Source organism: Nematolebias whitei, chromosome 13, assembly GCF_014905685.2.
Source record: "Nematolebias whitei isolate Nwh7 chromosome 13, NemWhi1, whole genome shotgun sequence".
Classification (NCBI taxonomy): Eukaryota; Metazoa; Chordata; class Actinopteri; order Cyprinodontiformes; family Rivulidae; genus Nematolebias; species Nematolebias whitei.
In genome coordinates this window covers 34,555,309-34,572,020 of record NC_056510.1, presented here as the reverse complement: position 1 = coordinate 34,572,020, position 16,712 = coordinate 34,555,309, and the positions used below count along the sequence as shown (strand labels likewise).

Below are 16,712 nucleotides of genomic sequence, written 5' to 3'. Positions count from 1 at the left end.
TATGTGTAAAAAAAAAATATATATATATATATATAAAACTATATATATATATATATATATATATAAATACATGCATAAGATTTGTATATATATTTGTATACACATTTGTATACATGTATATATATATATACATATATACCGTCAACATCAAAATGTGGGTGGAAAAGGTGAAACACCCACACCTGCCTCCACCCTCATTGGCCCCACTCTGGGCCCCTGAGCAAGGCCCTTAACCCCCACCATCTGCTCCTAAACAGGTCTCTCTTGAAAATGAGTTCTCGTGACTCAATGAGACTACCTGTATAAATAAAGGCTAAATGAAAAATACAAGTTTAAAATAGAAATACTCACATCGTTAGGCCGAGGTTGTGGGTGTGACGTGCACGTTCCTGAGAGGCCACAGACAGAGCAGCTCCAGCTTTTTGTTGAGTTCCTGTAGTCCTGCAGTTTTCAAGCTGAAATGAAAAAGCATAATGAATATGAACTTTACAGTCTATAGTTACCTGTACATATAAACACATGGAGGTATCTCACCTTGTGACTGACAATAAAATATGTAAACTTATGAACTCTATTGAACTTATAATGATGCTCCTAGTCTTTGAAGGTGAACCGATGGTACCACACCATCTCTCAGTCGGACAGTTTGATCAGTTTGATCAAAATCCTCCAGTTTAAAATCCTCACTGCTCAGATGAATCCTCCTCAAAGATACTTCCACCTCTTCCTCACATCTTTTTCTTTGGGAAACCTTCAAAATGAAAACAGGAGGTTTGTGTCTACTGTTGTGGATAGAATACCACGTCGTGTTCAAAACGGCGGAAGCGTCGCCCTTCGTATAAAAGATTTATTTGACACAACATGGGTTACAGATATTCAGAGACAAACAGTTACATTAATAAGATATATGCATATAAATGGAGCATTAAGAACAAACCGCCTCGTGTGTGCCTCCCGGAAAATGCTCAGTGCGCGTGCGTCATTCCCGGCCTTTTATCCCCGTTTGAGAAGGCTAGCTTCCTGATTGGTTCAGCTTCTGTCGCTATGGTTACGACTTAGCCCGCCCCCTCAAGGACGTTACGTCTATATTTCAGATAAGTTTTGGTTCACTGAAATCGGCTTTTGTTTAAAGTTTAACTTGCTATTATACTTTAGGGATATAAAATGATTCGTGTCTAAATTGTTTATGCGTAATAATTAATAACTATTAATTATTACCTACCTCCTGGGTGTTAATTCAATATCTGTTGGAGGTCTGGTGATTCTGTTTTTAAGGCAGATTCATCTTAGTTTCTGTGTCTGCGTTTAAAACTGTTAACACTGTTTGTTTAACGTGATTATACCTTAGTGATAACACTGATTTAAAATAGTTGTTTATTTCTAGGAATAATTATATTATCTAACTTATGTTCGTGTTTTTATTTGGATCATGGTTATACTCTTAATTTGATTTTACTTAGTCAACCTATAGTCTAAATTAAAGAGCTGTTCTAGCTTTATTTATGTTAATCAGTCTGCTCTCTGGCCTGATTTGATTGCTTGTAATTTATCAAATGTGAACTTGTAAAATTATCTTTAGCTACTATGAGATTATATTTAAAGGTCAACTAGTTAGAATTAGCAAACATTTTCTATAAACATAGTTCAACCTTGGAAGAAAGACACACACACACTTTATATGACATGACATTTGAGTGCTTGATAGGAATTATAAAAAGGTATAAAATATTAAATCCAACACTACACAAAAACTTTGTACAAAGGAGGTCAATCTTATTTTTATTTCCTATATTCTCTCCCTAGTTTTATTTTTTATATCCTAGAACTTAAACAAAACTCCAGTTTTGATGCATATCTGTTGATGATAATGAACCAAAGCTACTGAAATAGTGAATATGTTTGTTAGCAAAATATTCCTGTTATCAGATCTCAGTTAGCTTCATTGCAGCTGAACACCGGTGTTACACTGAACATCACATCAGTTGGTGGACATAAATACAGTACAGTAATATTCTATTCACAAAATACTAACAATAATATGTTCATCTTACTTGTGAAAAGTTATCCCCCAAGACCTGACGTCAACAGTCCGTCGATTTGAACAGAAATAAGCTGCGAAGTGCTGAAACATCTTCTGCTTTAACCAAATAAGGACGGCCGCTCCAAAATGGCGGCCGAAATTCCTGCGCCGCAGCAGCCAATGAGGGATCTAGTGTTTATATCTATGGTTTTATCTGCTAAACTGAATGTAAATTACTTTCAAATAAACCATGGTCCATGCTTCGCTACCATGATTAACCAATGCTAACTGCTACTTCCTGTCTGACAGGAAGTTATACCCATAATCATTTATACAGTAGAGCCCCCAGGAATAAGGTGGATAAGATGCGAAACATTAACTGTGTGACGGGTGTTTTCAGACTTCCCGCTTTTAAAATGGTAATAATATGAAGGCATTTCCCTCCTCTGCATAATCTGTTTTTTGCCAAACAAACTTGAAAAAAACTTGCCGGGTGTATCTTTTTTTTTATTACTGTAGTGAACTAGACCTCCGACATCAATCTGTCTCTGAAGACCTTCAGGGGACAGGAACTGTTATTTCATTGATTTGAATCCAGAAATACAAATTATCTCATCAAGAGACTATTTACTTGTATCCTGAATTAATCAATTGAAAGAACACTCTTCTTTTTATATTATCATTACTATTTTATAATATCTTGATAATCAAAAGTGTGTTTATTTCATACCATTTCTAAATGTTGAAGTGAACCACTCATTTAAATCAACTGTGAAACAGTATTAATGATTTTTAAACCTCATTAGACTTCATCAGTCATACAAGTTAAATGTCTATTTACGAAGTGTGCATTTTAGTCTTCTGTCTGAATGAGGAGTAGTGGATTTGAGGTCGAAAGTCAGAGACAAGTTATGAGAATGAAGTGCTTTGTTTTTAAAACTCTCAGACAGTAAATAAGAACTGGCTGGCACCTACTGTTTCTCACTTCTTCAAAATATTTTTCTGTCTGTACTAACCGTTCTTGAAACATTTCTGCTGTCTGCTGACTCCTAATAACCCTCTGACATCACTAAAACTACACCCCTGCTGGTTGTTTCAACCAATCAGGAAGTACCAAGTGACAGGAAGTGGATACCCTTTAAAAGTCAACACTTCTTGGAACTATTCAGTCTTCCGAGTCTTCCAAGTCTTTCGAGTCTTCCCAGTTTTTCCAGTCTTCTTGGAACTTTCAGCCTTACTGGAAGACTCAGTCTTACTGGAGTCTTCCAGCTGCACTAAGAGCCAAGGGTCCGTCCATTCCAGCGGAGTCACAGCTCGCATTGCTGTGCACTCAACCCGAGCATTAAATGCTCTCAACTTCTAAGGAAGCATATTCTGTTGAACGGAGTATATGGAACTACTTCTGAAGATTCTCAGTCACCCTGACCAGAGACGCTGAAAAGGTAGCGTGCCAATGGACCTCTGTTCAGGAGCTGATGTATCCTCTGCTCAGGTAACAAGTCGTTGCACGCCCTGAGTGTACTGCGGGCTGAGCAGGTGTCGGAGGAAGGGTGCCATTTTCTGATCAACACATGTTCCTTCATCCATCTAAACCTCCTCTTTAAATCTTTAAACCTCTTTACTCCTTCTCTTTAAACTTCTATTCGCCAGTAAATAAAGCTAGATGCCTTCAGAGATTAATTATTCTCCATAAGTAATCCTCTGTTGTCTTGTTATTTGAACTTGCTAAGTTTTATTAATCAAAAACAGATCAGCAAATCAAGTGTACGTGTTTTGATGTTAAATTTTGATTCTGTTAAATAAATGACCGCATTTATTCTGATGGGTCAAAGATAAATTACGTCTCATGTCACTAATTAAAACTCCACTCTCAAGTTATCTTGGTCACATGGAAGAAATTTAACTCGAAAAAGAAAGAATCCGTGTTAGTTAAACAATTAATATTCTTTGTGCTTGAACTAGCTTTAAGAATAATTAATTAGTAGTATGTTACAGCGAAAGCTGTCCTTACATCACTACATTACTCAAATAGCAACCCCTTTGAAAATGCACAACATTTTATCTTGTGAAACAAAAATAGGACAAATTATTAGTAAATAACAGAAAATCTTTATATGTTTAACTATTCCCACCTAATGTTATTCTTTTGTACAGTAGTGGAAGTCAGCAGAAAGAGATGATTTATTATCTACATCTTCCAACATCCAAACTCAGAAAAACGAATGATTTACAACAGTTGATCTGCTCTTTTTATAATCTGTTCCTTTCACAATAACAGCACATTCTGACATGAAATAGATACTGTTAGGGTCTGTGGGTGATGTCAAAGGCGAACGGTTTGAAGCAAGGACTAAACAACTTGAGGTAAAAAAACAATTGTATTTATTGGTTCAGGTGTAGCTGGTAAATTCAAACTCAGGATGGATCCACTGTGGGAATAGAGAGGAGATTGGTGGTGAACGACAAATCGTCTTGAGAGGAGATTTTGGAAATGTTGATAGTAATCCAAAAATAAGCTTACTTGTCGTTGTTGTTCCAGGAGCATGAGAACAGGAGACAGGTTCCGAATCCAACAATCCACGGTGGGATCAGGCGAGTATTTTAACGAGTGTATTTACAAAAATCACCAAGGGAGCCGGGGTGGAGGTGAGGAGGAACCAGGAACCAGGTGAGGCACACAGGAGTAAAGGTGGAGGAGGAGAAACGCTGCTGTCATGCAGGGTGACCGATAAGGAGCTTGAAGTCAGCCAGCCAGTAGTCACAGGAACATGGAGCTTGGTAGAACTTTGCTCTGGCACTGATCTGGAGTGAGGCTCCCGATTAAATAGCTCCTCCACCTGGTCCAGGTAATGAGCAGCAGCTGTGGAAAGATAATTAGAAAAACACAAACAACAGAGAAAGGAGGGGTAGAGGAGCCAACCTCTACAGTACCTCCCCCCTAACGATCGTCTCAGGACGATGACATCATCCGTTTCTATGGATGGTCACGAAAAAACGCCTCTATCATCCTGGGGTCCAGGATAAAAGACCTCGGGATCCATGACCTGTCTTCAGGTCCATAACCTTCCCAATGGACCAGGAACTGGAAACCCCTACCCCGTCTTCTGGAATCCAGGATACGGTTGATCCTATATGCCGGGTGGTTGTCGATCAAAAAGGGGGCTGGGGGGGAGCTGGTGGGAGGGTTGAGCGGGCTGACTGAAACTGGTTTTAAGTTAGAAACGTGGAAAGTTGGATGGATCCTCATGGATGGTGGTAACTTGAGCCTGACTGCAGAGGGGTTTATGATCTTGTCAATAGTGTAGGGGCCAATGTACCTGGGGGCCATTTTGCGAGAGGTGTCCTTTAGACGGATGTCTCTGGTGGAGAGCCATACTGATTGGCCCACCTTGTAGTCCGGGGCTTTAGAGCGATGTCTGTCAGACGATTCCTTGTTCCGTCCGGCAGTCCTTGACAGTGCCTCTCTAGCCTGCATCCAAACTGTCCTGCATCGGTCCATGTGATCCTTGACTGACGGAACCAGGATTTCAGTCTCCAACAGAGGAAATAGGGGGCGTGTATCCAAGGGAAACCTCGAAAGGTGTCAAGCCAGTAGCGGATGAGGTCAGAGTATTGTGTGCATATTCCACCCAGAGCAAGTGTTTTGACCAGTCAGATGGGTTCTTCTCAGACACGCACCTAAGGACGGCCTCCAACTCCTGATTGCATCTCTCCGACTGTCCGTTCGATTGTGGATGGTATCCGGAAGACAAACTCAGTGGCCCCGATGGACTTACAGAACTCCTTCCATAATTGGGATATGAATTGTGGGCCTCTGTCCGATACAATGTCTGTGGGTAAGCCGTGAATTCTGAAAACCTCTTGTAGAAGAATCTGGGCCGTCTCAAAAGCCGAAGGGAGTCTTGCGAGTGCAATGAAATGGGCAGCCTTAGAGAATCAGTCCACGACAGTGAGGACTACAGACTTCCCATCTGAAGGAGGCAAACCCGTCACGAAGTCCAAAGCGATGTTTGCCCACGGTCTGTCTGGAACTGGTAGTGGATGAAGTAGACCCGCCGGTGGTTGATTGTTGTTCTTATTTCGGGAACAAGTGGAGCAGGCCTTGACAAACTCCTTTATGTCCTTTGACAGTGTCTTCCACCAGAAATGTCTCTTGGTGAATTCAATCATTCGGTTGATGCCGGGATGACAGGTGAAGTGATGCGAATGAACCCAATCGAAAACCTTGTGGACGACACTCTTTGGAACGAAGATGGTGCCAGGTGGTCCCCCCCGCCAGGATCAGGTTGCTGAACTTGAACCTTCCTGATCTCCTGTTCAATGGGCCAGGTGACAGTTCAGACCACACAGGCTTGTGGCAAGATCCCAGAGTCCTCCTTCTCTCGGTCGGAAAAGGAGAATTGTCGAGACAATGCATCTGGTTTAATATTTTTGCAACCAGGGCGATACGTGATGGTGAATCTGAATCTCGTGAAAAACAATGCCCACCGGGCCTGACGGGGGTTAAGGCGTTTGGCGTCTTGTAAATACGCTAGGTTCTTGTGATCAGTCCAAATGATAAATGGAACATTGGCCCCCTCCAACTAGTGTCTCCATTCCTCGAGGGCTAGTTTTATGGCCAATAATTCACGGTTTCCAACGTCGTAGTTCCGTTCAGCAGGAGAGAAACGTCTTGAAAAGAAAGCACATGGGTGAGTTTTATTATCGTGGGGGTCCCTTTGAGAGAGTACTGCCCCAGCACCAATATCTGATGCATCCACCTCCACAATGAACTGACGTTGGGGGTCAGGGTGACGGAGAATGGGTGCAGAACAAAAACGTTGCTTCAACTCACGGAAGGCTCGATCGGCTTCGGGGGTCCAGTTGAACTTGAGATTTGTGGATGTAAGTTGGGTGAGAGGGGCTGCCGTCTGACTGTAGTTCCAGATAAAACGACGGTAGAAGTTCGCAAATCCCAGGAACCTCTGAAGTTGCTTTCTGTCCGTAGGTGTAGGCCACTTCAGCACCGCTCGGATCTTCTCAGGGTCAGTGTGGTAGTGTCCCTCGTTAAAAATTAAAACCAAGGAAAGAAACAGAGGTTACATGGAATTCACACTTCTCAGCCTTGACGTAAAGTCGGTTCTCATATAGTCGTTGTAATACTGTGCGAACATGGGTCTGGTGGGACTGGATGTCAGTAGAATAAATCAAAACGTCGTCTAGGTACACAAACACAAATTTATTGATCATATCTTGGAGAACGTTGTTGATGAGAGCCTGAAAAATGGCAGGAGCATTAGTGAGTCCGAACGGCATAACCAAATATTCGAAATGTCCAAAAGGGGTCTTAAATGCAGTTTTCCACTCATCTCCTTCCTTGATCCTCAAAAGGTGATAAGAGTTTCTAAGGTCCAATATTGAAAAAACAGTGGCAGAAAGAAGTCATTCTTGTACTGAGTTGATTAATGGAAGTGGGTACTTGTTTTTTATGGTTATTGCATTTAGACATCGGTAGTCAATACACGGGCGGAGTGAACCATCTTTCTTGTCTACAAAGAAAAACCCTGCCCCTAATGGGGACGTTGAAGGGCGAATGATGCCAGACTGTAATGATTCGTCTAAATACTTCTGCATAGTTTCTTTCTCGCTCTGAGAGAGGTTATATAGGCGACTCGAAGGGAGAGGGGCTCCCGGCAACAGTTCGATTGAGCAGTCGTATGGACGATGTGGAGGTAAAGATAAAGCTTTATTTTTACAAAAAACGGGCGCAAAATCATGGTAAACCCTGGGTACTCTTGACAAATCAGGTGGAGCGGAGGTCACCTCCTTTATTGTGTCAGACTGAAAACCAGCAGACCTTAGACAGTTCCTTAAATATTCGCTCCAAACACTGACTCTTTTCTTCTGCCAATCAATGATGGGGTTGTGTTTTATCAACCATGGATAGCCCAAAATAAACTGCGGTGAGGTAGAATGAAAAACCACGAACTCACCCAGTTCTCTGTGATTCCCGGAGATGATGAATGGTAAGTTAGTTACCTCCTGGGTGATAGTTGTGATATTTTTTCCCGTGACTCCAGCCACCGGAATGGGGTAAGGAAGGCTTCTGGTAGGTATTTGAAGCTCATCTACCAAATCTTGAGAAATAAGGTTCCTCTCAGCTCCCGAGTCAATGAGGGCTCAATGGAGTAGTGTCTCTGTTGAAGCATAATTCTGGCAGGAAGACAAAAACGTGAATCAGGGGCACAACGAGCTTCACTCACCAGGATCCCCTGAATGGCTGGTGAGTGCTGGAGTTTAACTTGTTTGGGCAAGATCGCACAAAATGTCCTCTTTCCACAGTAGAAACATTCACGTGCTGTCAATCGTCGTTGCCTCTCTTGCAACGTGAGTCGGGTTCGTCCGATCTGCATTGGCTCAGGCTCGGAATCATAGTGAGTGGTATCTGGTTGAAACGTGGGTCCTCTGATAGCAGGAAACGCTGGAGGAAAAGTTGACCCGGAAGCCATCGGTTCTGCTTGGCCCCGCCTTTCCCGAAGGCGATTATCGATCCTGATCGCCAAACTGATGAGATCATCCAACGTTTCCGGCTCATCTCTAAGTGCCAGTTGATCCTTTATTTGATCAGAAAGTGAATTAGAAAATACTCCCTTTAGTGCCACCTCATCCCACCTGGTTTTCTCCGCCGCAACCCGGAAGAGGATGGCGTATTCAGCCATGGTAGCTTGGTCCTGTCTCATAGCCAACAGATGGCAGGACGTCTCCTCCTGGTGGACAGGGACATGAAACACACTCTTGAACTCCTTAATAAAGTCGTTAAATGATAGTGAAACCACAGGGTGAGACTGAAGGTAGGCATGAGCCCATTCAAGAGGTAAACCTCTCAACGAAGTAACGATATAAGTGATTCTGGATGCAGAGTTTGGGAACAGGGAAGGAGAACGGGCAAATGCTAGTTCACATTGGAGGAGGAAACCATTGAATTGTTCCGGGATACCTTCAAAAACTGCGGCCGGCCGAATCTCCGGCTCACGGGGTTGTTCCGAGCGGGCGGTGCTTAGCGCTGGCGGCGCTAATGGTGGTGAGACGGCCGGCGTGGGTGGAGTTAGTGTTCCCATTCTATTGCCGATGGACTGAATCATTCCACCCACCGTTTCCAGATTCGACTGTGTAGTCTTGTGTTGGGTAATTAGTTCCTGTAAGAGAGCTTCATTTCTCCTTACCCTCTCCTCAAGGGTGACCTGATCAGCATTCAAACCGTTCTTTGACATATTGTGGCCAGAGCAATCTGTTAGGGTCTGTGGGTGATGTCAAAGGCGAACGGTTTGAAGCAAGGACTAAACAACTTGAGGTAAAAAACAATTATATTTATTGGTTCAGGTGTAGCTGGTAAACTCAAACTCAGGATGGATCCACTGTGGGAATAGAGAGGAGATTGGTGGTGAACGACAAATTGTCTTGAGAGGAGATTGTGGAAATGTTGATAGTAATCCAAAAATAAGCTTACTTGTCGTTGTTGTTCCAGGAGCATGAGAACAGGAGACAGGATCCGAATCCAACAATCCACGGTGGGATCAGGTGAGTATTTTAACGAGTGTATTTACAAAAATCACCAAGGGAGCCGGGGTGGAGGTGAGGAGGAACCAGGAACCAGGTGAGGCACACAGGAATAAAGGTGGAGGAGGAGAAACGCTGCTGTCATGCAGGGAGACCGATAAGGAGCTTGAAGTCAGCCAGCCAGTAGTCACAGGAACATGGAGCTTGGTAGAACTTAGCTCTGGCACTGATCTGGAGTGAGGCTCCAGATTAAATAGCTCCTCCACCTGGTCCAGGTAATGAGCAGCAGCTGTGGAGAGATAATTAGAAAAACACAAACAACAGAGAAAGGAGGGGTAGAGGAGCCAACCTCTACAGATACATTTGTGTCCGCCACACAGTTACCTTTAGCTGCAGTTAAGGAAAAAATATTTTCACTTACATTTTCAAGAGCTTGACATCCAAACACAGGAATATTTATTCAGTATTCACAACTCAAGTGCTCCAGCTGTTTTAGGTTGGATGGGTGATGCCTATAACAGTCTCAGTTGGATTGTGGTCTGGGCTTTGATTGAACCATTCCAAGACAATTAAGATAACTGTTCTTCCTTCAGCTCTTGATGTGTTTCAGCAGTGTGTTTAGCCTCATAGTCCTCCTGAAGGTGAATCTTCATTCCAGTACCTTTGGAAAATCTCAAACAAGTTTCCCTCAAGAAATATTTAATATTTTGATTTTCCCATCATCCCTTCAACTCTGGCCAGTTTTCCAGGTTCTATTGATGAAAACAGCATGATACCACCACCACCATGCTTCATTGTAGGGATGTGGTTCTCAGCATTATGAAATTGATGATTTTGTTATGAGATTGTTCTCAGATATTGATAGCCTAATAGTTTGAGTATGGTCCCATCTGGCTGCAGAACCTACTTTCACAGGTTTAGGGAAGAACTTTGCCAGAATTTTTTTTTCTGTAAGCCAGGACTTTTTCCTTCAACTCTTTCTTGAAGTCCAGCCCTGTGTAGTTTATAATGGTCATGTGGACAGACCCTCCAATCTCTGCAAAAGAGCTGCACCTCTGTTGGGGTCATCTTTGCTCTCTTGGTTGGCTTCAGCTAGCTGCTGTTATATGCACTTGCAGAGAAGCAAAATGAACATTAATATCTGCAACATCAAGACAAAACCAAAGGGAAATGCTCAACTATTTCTGTCCTGTGTATTTTCAGTTACAGGCAGAGGCTCATTTCAGAGGCAGCCGTCATGCTAAAAAGTTTAAATCTCAGGAGAACAAGACTAAAGCCAAACAGTCTGTCGCTGCAAAGACCAATGGGAGACGCTGTGATCCTGTCCACTCCATCTCTACTAACAGCTCAGGTTGGTTTATCTTCTGATCCCTCTGATCTGACAGTCACAGTCAATGTTTAAAGTTTCATGTTCTTTTATTTCTTTCTCCCTCCAGAACTCTTATCCGGCCCCAACGACTCCTTGTCTTCTCTCAAATCCTGTCTCCCATCCTCCACCTCTCCTCTCTCCTCCATCTCCAGCAGAGCAGGCAGTGAGCCTCCACCATCCAGCCCCCCCTCTGCTCTGTCAGCTCCAGGCCTTTTGTCTTCTTCCTCGTCATCCTCATCTTCTTCTAAATCCTCCCCTCCAGCTCCAGTCACCTCCACGTCCTCCTCTGCTCCTCCCGTACAGACCTCATGCTCCCAGGATGGTGCTCCCTCAGCAGAGTTGGAGGAGGAGAAGGCCAAAAAGCTTCTGTACTGCTCTCTGTGTAAAGTCGCCGTTAACTCTCTGTCTCAGCTGGAGGCTCACAACGCCGGTGAGGACAAATCACGTCAAAGGATTACATACAAACAAACTGGGTCACACTTAGAGGTTTTGTTTACACCTGATTTTGATTTTTCCAGTAAAAAGAAAATCACTGTAATATTTTCTGTTCACTGAAAATACAAATTCTAATTTAAAGTCTTAGCATTTGTCATGATCTGTGCATGAGGTTGAACCCGGGTGCAGACAGGACTCAGGAACTCCATCCATTATCTTTTACCCGCTTCTTCCATTTTGGGTCACGGGGTCGCTGGTGCCCATGTCCAGCAATAACTGTGCGAGGGGTGGGGTACACCCTGGACGGGTTGCAAGTCCATCACAGGACTCAGGAACTCATGAGTAAATAGAGAATATTTATTATAATCAACGAAAAGGGGCTGACATGGCAGCCAAATTTACATGTAGGGCCAGGGCTATTAAACTAGCGGCAATCCAGCCCACTTCATAAAAAAAAATAAAAAAAACTTTTTGGGGGGGGGGGGGGGAGGGGGTCTGGGTTTGGGTTCTGTTTATTGCATTTATGATTCAATACAATAAAATAAACATATTTAAAAGGTAACAGATCATTGTAAACTTTGGTTTGGTTACATAATGATTTTAATTGCTGGATGTCTGGCCCCCGGGCTGTTGACTTTCAGAAACTGTGGCCTCCTGAGCAGTTTTGTTGAATAGCCCTGATGTAGGGAGTAGATCACGAGATGAGCATAAACAGAACAAGAACACCTAGGAGGACAATCCACGGACCAATGAGAAGACCCAAAGACACAGAATAAATAGGAAAACCCATGATTGAGAATGAAAAACACCTGGGGAGAGTAGGGTAGGGGACAAGTGTGTAGGAGCCAGAAAAACAAAGGGATGACAAACACCAACACACACCGATTCTCATAGCACTCTTTGAAGGTCAAGGTCAAGGTTTTCTTTATTGTCCTTCGCATCTCATGTGGTGGAGTGAAACTGTGTACACAGGGTCCCGGTTACATCCAACAGAAGTATAAAATGTAAAAGAAAAACAGTTATAAGATCTAAAATATGAACTAAGAAAAACATTAATTAAAATATACTAAGCACTAGTAGTACAAAAACAATACGCAGAACAACAGCAGCACGAACATGAGTCTGTGAGCAGATGAGGATGAATGAACACAGCAACATGAAGGATTGTAGAATGCCTGTCCCCCCCTCATCAGAGTTGAAGACAAATATTATCTTGTGTTTAAATAAACAATAGAGTTTTATCTATTTAGGTCAACGTTGAAAATATTGTTTTCAACAATTTTATGAAATATCTTTAGCTGTCAAGACACTCAATGTATGTGTTGAGTTAAATCCCTTTATGCGTTGGACAAATTTTGAGTGACAGCAATATTAAAATCTGTCCAGTGGTACTTAAGATATTTTGGTATCAGACCCCCCCCCCCCCCCCCACACACACACACACACACACACACACAGATAAAGCATAATCGCCCACAAAGAAGTGAGCAATAAAAAGTGGAATCAAACTTTCTGATACTTTCCTCAATTAAAATCTTGTAGTTTTCTCATAGGATTTTAAAACCAGGTTTTCTTTGTTTTTATTGTTTTTCTTCCTTATAGTACATTAAAGTTTGTTTTGGACAACATTACGTCTCTATTTTTACATCTCATAAATGAGTCGGTGCTTTTCCCACCGACAGCCTGCTCTTGAACAGTAATCCTCAGAAGAACTACAGAAACAAAGATCTCTTGTGAAATTGACTTTTCTATAGGTTTTGAGTTTTAAAACTCAGTCAGTTTTGTGCATCTAACATTACAAAGGTTTAATTTAAATATGTGGATGTGAGATACCAAACAATTAGATTATCAAAGAAAACAGAACAAGTAAAACTGAATTCAGAATCAGCCTTTATTGTCATTCCATAGAAGCACAAAGAAATTCCATTTCAGTACAACCCTTCCAAAGAAACATAAACAACCAAACAACATAGACATGGGTAGACAGGTACCTGAGGCTGCAGCCTCATGAGAGGCGCTGCCTTTTTCATTGGATAAGGAAAAGGAACACGAGGAAAGAGGAGGTAAAAAAAAAAAAAAAATCATATCTCACACTGTGTGCCTAACAGAACACAGGGTGAAGTTGCAAATAAACCTCAGCACAGAAAAGGAACATACAGATGACATAATAAGACATATGCATGTGGAGTGGGTGAGGGTCAAGTGGGATGGGGGGGCTCCCAGCACAGGCCGTCCAAGAGAGCGTCGCAGCCACCTGGTGCCTCACATCCAACCTAGGTTACCGCACCAGGGGGGCAAAAAGAGAAAGGCCAATGAAGGCGGTGAGTTGAGGGGAGTGTGTTTATAGCTGTGCGAGTGCGTGTATGCATGTGTGCATTTGTACGTAAGTCTGTGAACACTGTTCCAGATAGCCCCACCCCCAGCTATAATCCATGACAAGTGTTGATGCAGTGTTTATCAGCCGGCCTCAATAGAGCTCTGACACAGGTCCACAGATGTCCTTGGGTAAGGGACCGAGTAGTGGGAGCAGAGCATCTTGTTCACATAACATCCAGGAGAATTTGAGATAGCCTTCCAAGGCCAACACAGGGGAGCCAGATTCAGATAACAACAGTTGTTTTGGGTCAGGCTGACTCTGTAAATTTCACGTCTGCCTTACAGTCTCACTAGTATATCTTAATGGTGACTCCAAACAGCCAAATTTGTGGTCAGTACCGCCGAGCCAAACTTGTATTTTCTTCAAGGTCAATTCCTTCCCACCAGCGAGATTCAGGAGCCACAAATAGCCTGTGATTCTCAGCAAGAATCACGTCCAGCTTACGGCTCAGCTCACACAGCATCTGAGTCTGAGTGTTCACAGCATGGCACATCCCCTCACACAGGCCAGTCAGCTTCACGATGGCCAGAACGCTGACTTTTTCGAATTTGTTGATATGCCAGGTAACCACCAACTCCAAAAAGCAGAACTCTTGTTATCATAAATCCAATTATGTACACATCTTCAGCATCCTCGACTGACAATATGAACAGACACATGATCTTCCACTGCCCCCAGGAATCCATCATGTATCTGGCCGCAATTGTCCCATCAGGGCAGGAGAGCTCTCCTTCATCCTGTCTTCTTGTCGAGAAAATTTGATCTATTGCGTTGAGAGACCAGCTGACCAGATCCATAATTTACAGTTCAGAAAATATGTAAAAAGAGGCTCCAAAAGGTTCAGAGGACAAAGAGCAGAAGCAGAGGAAGGAGCAGGAGTAAAAAGCATCCGCCTTCACCGAGAGCGTGTCCACAACTGTTAATATAATTTTGATATTAATCTAAAAGAAATTTCACTTAATCAAACTCAAATATTATAATTTGAACTGAGATCAGATCTACAGGAGAAATAGCCAGAATGATCTGGTGTCATGTCCTCAGTGGAGATTTAAAATACTGTTTGAAAATAATCTGTTTTATGAGGACAACTCCTGTGTGAACCTCCAGGCAGATTGAAAGCACGATTTATGCAAAAATTAAAAGTTTTTTGGTAAAAACTGCAGGAAGCTAAAATCAGTCAATCTACCGTTTAGCCTTGAATCTTTATATGAAGTACAGTATATGTATAAAATACATAAATTTAACAAACATGCTCCTTTTCGTCAGTTCAGAATAAAGGGACAAGACAGCCCCTGGTTTACTCCAGAGCTAGCTAACCTCCTGCACAGGAAAGATCATCTTTGGGCTGCAGCGAGAAAATCTGACTCAGACACTGATTGGTTGAGTTTTCGACAGATGAGGAATAAATGTACAACTGCCATTAAAGCAGCAAAACGCAACTATTTTTATATCTCAGATGTAGATGAACATATGCATGAGATATATTCATAAATTAAACGGATTCTTTCATTTTTCTGGACTGTATATAATGTGCATTGAATTTAGAAATGTAACGTGAGACGTTAATTATCTTTGACCCATCAAAATGAATGTGGTCATTTATTGACAGAATCAAAGTTTAACACATCACACATTTACATTAATTGGCAAAATATGGAAAATAACAACATGGCTAATTTTAGCAAGCTGTACAATTTTGATTAACCACACGGCTGTGGTTGAGAACTTTACACAGACATTTCTAAATTATCTGGAATGATTTCTACTTGATAGAAGAATTTTAAAGATGGAAAGATGAAGTTTAGAGGGAGAAAAAGATGGGTGAGGGGGTTTGTTTATGTCGGCACCAGAAACGGCACTCTCCGGGTTTTTCTCAGCTTCTTCCCCAGTACACTTAGGTGATAGAAATCTCTTTTACCTGGAGTTGTCTCCTTGGTAAGAAGTTCCATTTAACGCACCCTTTCAGCGTCTCCGCAGGAACAGCTGTGAATCGTCCGAAGTAGTGACGGTATTCCGTCCGACACAAGTTCACCTCACGAGTGGACTTCACATGAGTGGAGTCCGTCAGAGTTCCACCCAGAGGTGGAAGATGTTATAATCCCATAAGACTCGGAAGAGCTCTGTGGTCATGTCAGGATCTTCCTGTTTCCCAGCACGGGAGCTGCAACGACTCCAAACTCGACTCTCGACCCGACTGGAAACTCCACACGACTCAAACTCAACTGGTTGAACTAGGAAGTACCGACATTTTAAAGAGCTCTATTTCCGGTTCATTTGGGAGTTTCTGATTGGTCAATATCGACCAGACAGGGGTGTGTTTTGTGACGTAAGAGGTCACTAGAAGTCAGAAAAACAGCAAGAATGTTATGGAACAGATTGAAAATGTTTTTAGAGACAGAGAGAGAAATGTTTGGACGAGTTGGCGGAAAACAGGTGCCAACAGGTACCAGCTTCTCTATTTACGTCTGAGAGGATGTAAAAACAAGACAGTTCGTTCCAACACTTTGCGTTTGAGTCCAACCTTGGACCAACACTGCTCATTCAAAGACAGAAAATCAGAAAATGCATAATTACTCTGTAACAGACCTTAACATGAATTCTAACTTTGCATGAGGATTAAGAATCATTATTACTGTTTCACAGTTAATAAAAATGATTAGTTCACTACAACATCTAAAATGGTTTGAACTAAAACACTTTGATTATCAAACATTTGTAAAATAGTAATGATAATAGAAAAGAGAGTGTTCTTTCACTTGAATTCAAGAAAGAAAGTCTCAGGATGGGTCAACCTGTATTTCTGGATTCAAATCAATGAAATGACAGTTTCGGTCCCATATGGTCCTTAGGTCAAGGTTTTGACCTTCAGGCCTAGTTCACTACAGTCCCCCCTTTGGAAATCATCACCTGTCCATGGGGATGAATTCCACATGAACTTACGCCTTCGAATGTCCTTGAGCTTGATGTAATCCAGC

The 16,712-nt window shown here is 42.3% G+C and overlaps 1 protein-coding gene across 2 annotated transcripts in view; it reads left to right on the top strand.

Moving 5' to 3' along the window:
• znf385b (zinc finger protein 385B) overlaps positions 1–16,712 on the top strand; it is a 31,227-nt gene that overhangs the window by 3,691 nt on the left and 10,824 nt on the right. For both annotated transcript variants that reach the window (XM_037687072.1, XM_037687071.1), the window contains exons 3-4: positions 10,760–10,901; positions 11,083–11,355. In XM_037687072.1, coding sequence (XP_037543000.1) covers positions 10,760–10,901; positions 11,083–11,355 — 415 coding nt within the window. The remainder of the gene's footprint in view (positions 1–10,759; positions 10,902–11,082; positions 11,356–16,712) is intronic.